At 46.0% G+C, this 2,062-nt stretch overlaps 1 protein-coding gene across 1 annotated transcript in view; it reads right to left on the minus strand.

The window, feature by feature from the left end:
* YTHDF2 (YTH N(6)-methyladenosine RNA binding protein 2) overlaps positions 1-2,062 on the minus strand; it is a 22,863-nt gene continuing 20,801 nt past the window's right edge. The window contains exon 3 of the mRNA XM_014952929.1: positions 1-1,103. Within this exon, the coding sequence (XP_014808415.1) occupies positions 1,080-1,103 (24 nt within the window). The 3' untranslated portion in view covers positions 1-1,079. The remainder of the gene's footprint in view (positions 1,104-2,062) is intronic.

The raw sequence follows: 2,062 nt of genomic DNA on the forward strand, positions 1-2,062 counted from the left end.
TGATGCCCAACAGGATCTCACGTTTATTATTGAGAAGTGATTAATGGTGAAAAGAAAAGGCAACGCCCATTCCTCATTGGCTTAACAAGAAACTGAAGAAACAGATTCACTACACATTTTACAATATTTCCAATATTTCTTTTTTTTTTTCCTTTTTTTTTTGTCCAAAATTCATTTTCCTGTAAACAAAACGAGTTTTTACCACTGTTCTCAGCTTCCAAAAAAAAAAAAAAAAATCAAATTAATCCAGACTTAATCTGTAAATCCGCATAATGCACAAGAACAGAACATTTCTTAGGACTCCTAGTACTTGACTTTTTTGAGTAACAAAAGGGTCAGAGAAGAAAAAAAAAATAATAAAAATGAACCACCTTTTAAGACACAACCTCGTGGACAATTTCTGGTCAATTTTTCTTAGGCCAAAACCCCAACTTCCTCGTAGAAATTCCTCCTCTTCCAGGCTGGGGCAGGGGGGGGTGGGGAAGGGAAGAAAAAAAACCCAAAAATACCCAAACCAGTTACTCCACTTTCAGGGGGGTGGATGTTACAACTCGGTGTTCCAAGTGCAAACGTCAAAACCAGGGGAAGGAGGCGCCAGGGGGGTGGAAGGAAGGGAAGCAGCAGGGTTTAAAAATTAAGAAAGAAAGAAAAAAAAAAAAAAAAAAAAGGCAGGCATATGCCACTTACGGACTTGAAAATCCGAAAAAAACATCGTAAAAAGACAAAAAAAAAAAAAACAAAGCGTATGCTCTGAAATCACAACCAAAGCCAAAAGAAAGGGGACAGTTTTTATCTATACTCTACCTAGAAGGGAATTTTTTTGTTGTTTTTGCAATTTTTTTTTTGTTTAAGTCCTATGTCTTGTGAAATTCCAATACTTCTTTTTTCTTTTTTAAGCTGCAAGTTTGTCAGAGTCTTTTTGAAGTCAATGAAATTAAGAAAAAGAAACCAACCAAAAACCCAAAAGTCCTAATTTGTCTCCGGGATATTTTTTGTTTTGTTTTGTTTTGCTCTTCCTTTCTCCCTCTGAAAAGCTGGGATGCAATCTCTGCTGCAGTCTCTGAGGGAGGAATGGCCTTTTACTTGACGCGGCCTTGGCGTTCCTGCAAAAGGAAGAAAGGACACGTTAGTGGAGAGTTTATTCAGTACTTTTAGGTGTGGATCTGCCAGGGAGGCTCGTCCCAGGTGAGAAAAGAGTGAGGAAGAGGATTTGTGTCTGCAGAGGAGGTGCCCACAGACTATCCTGCTCGGGTCTACCAGGTCACTGCATCTCCACTTTTTGAGGGCTGTTGATACCTCAGCTCTGTTCCCCTTCTCCTCTCTCCTTCCCCTCTCTTTTACTCTCTTCAGCTGTGCTTCACGAAATGGTCTGGGTTGGAAAGGACCTTAAACCTGGGCATGGACACCTCCCACCAGCCCAGGTTGCTCCAAGCCCCCTCCAACCTGGCCTTGAACCCCTCCAGGGATGGGGCAGCCACAGCTTCTCGGGGCAACCTTGGTACCGCAGCTGCATAAGGGTAATGTGCCCATGGACTGTCCTGCTTGGGTCCACCAGGTCATTGCATCTCCCCTTTTTGAGGGCTGTTGATACCTCAGCTCTGTTCCCCTTCTCCTCTCTCCTTCCCCTCTCTTTTACTCTCTTCAGCTGTGCTTCACGAAATGGTCTGGGTTGGAAAGGACCTTAAACCTGGGCATGGACACCTCCCACCAGCCCAGGCTCCCCTTCCCTTCTCTCCCCTTCCCCTCTGTTTTACTCTCTTCAGCTGCACTTCACAGAATGGTCTGGGTTGGAAGGGACCTTAAACCTGGGCAGGGACACCTCCCACCACACCACGTTGCTCCAAGCCCCCTCCAACCTGCCCTTGAACCCCTCCAGGGATGGGGCAGCCACAGCTTCTCGGGGCAACCTGGGCCAGGCTCTCACCACCCTCACACCAAACAAGTTCTTCCCCACATCTCAGCTCCATCTCCCCTCTTTCAGGATCAAACCCTTCCCCCTCCTCCTAGGGCTCCCCTCCCTCATCCAGAGTCCCTCCCCATCTCTCCTGGAGCCCCTTGAGGG

Source organism: Calidris pugnax, unplaced genomic scaffold (genome assembly GCF_001431845.1).
Source record: "Calidris pugnax isolate Ruff unplaced genomic scaffold, ASM143184v1 scaffold243, whole genome shotgun sequence".
NCBI lineage: Eukaryota > Metazoa > Chordata > Aves > Charadriiformes > Scolopacidae > Calidris > Calidris pugnax.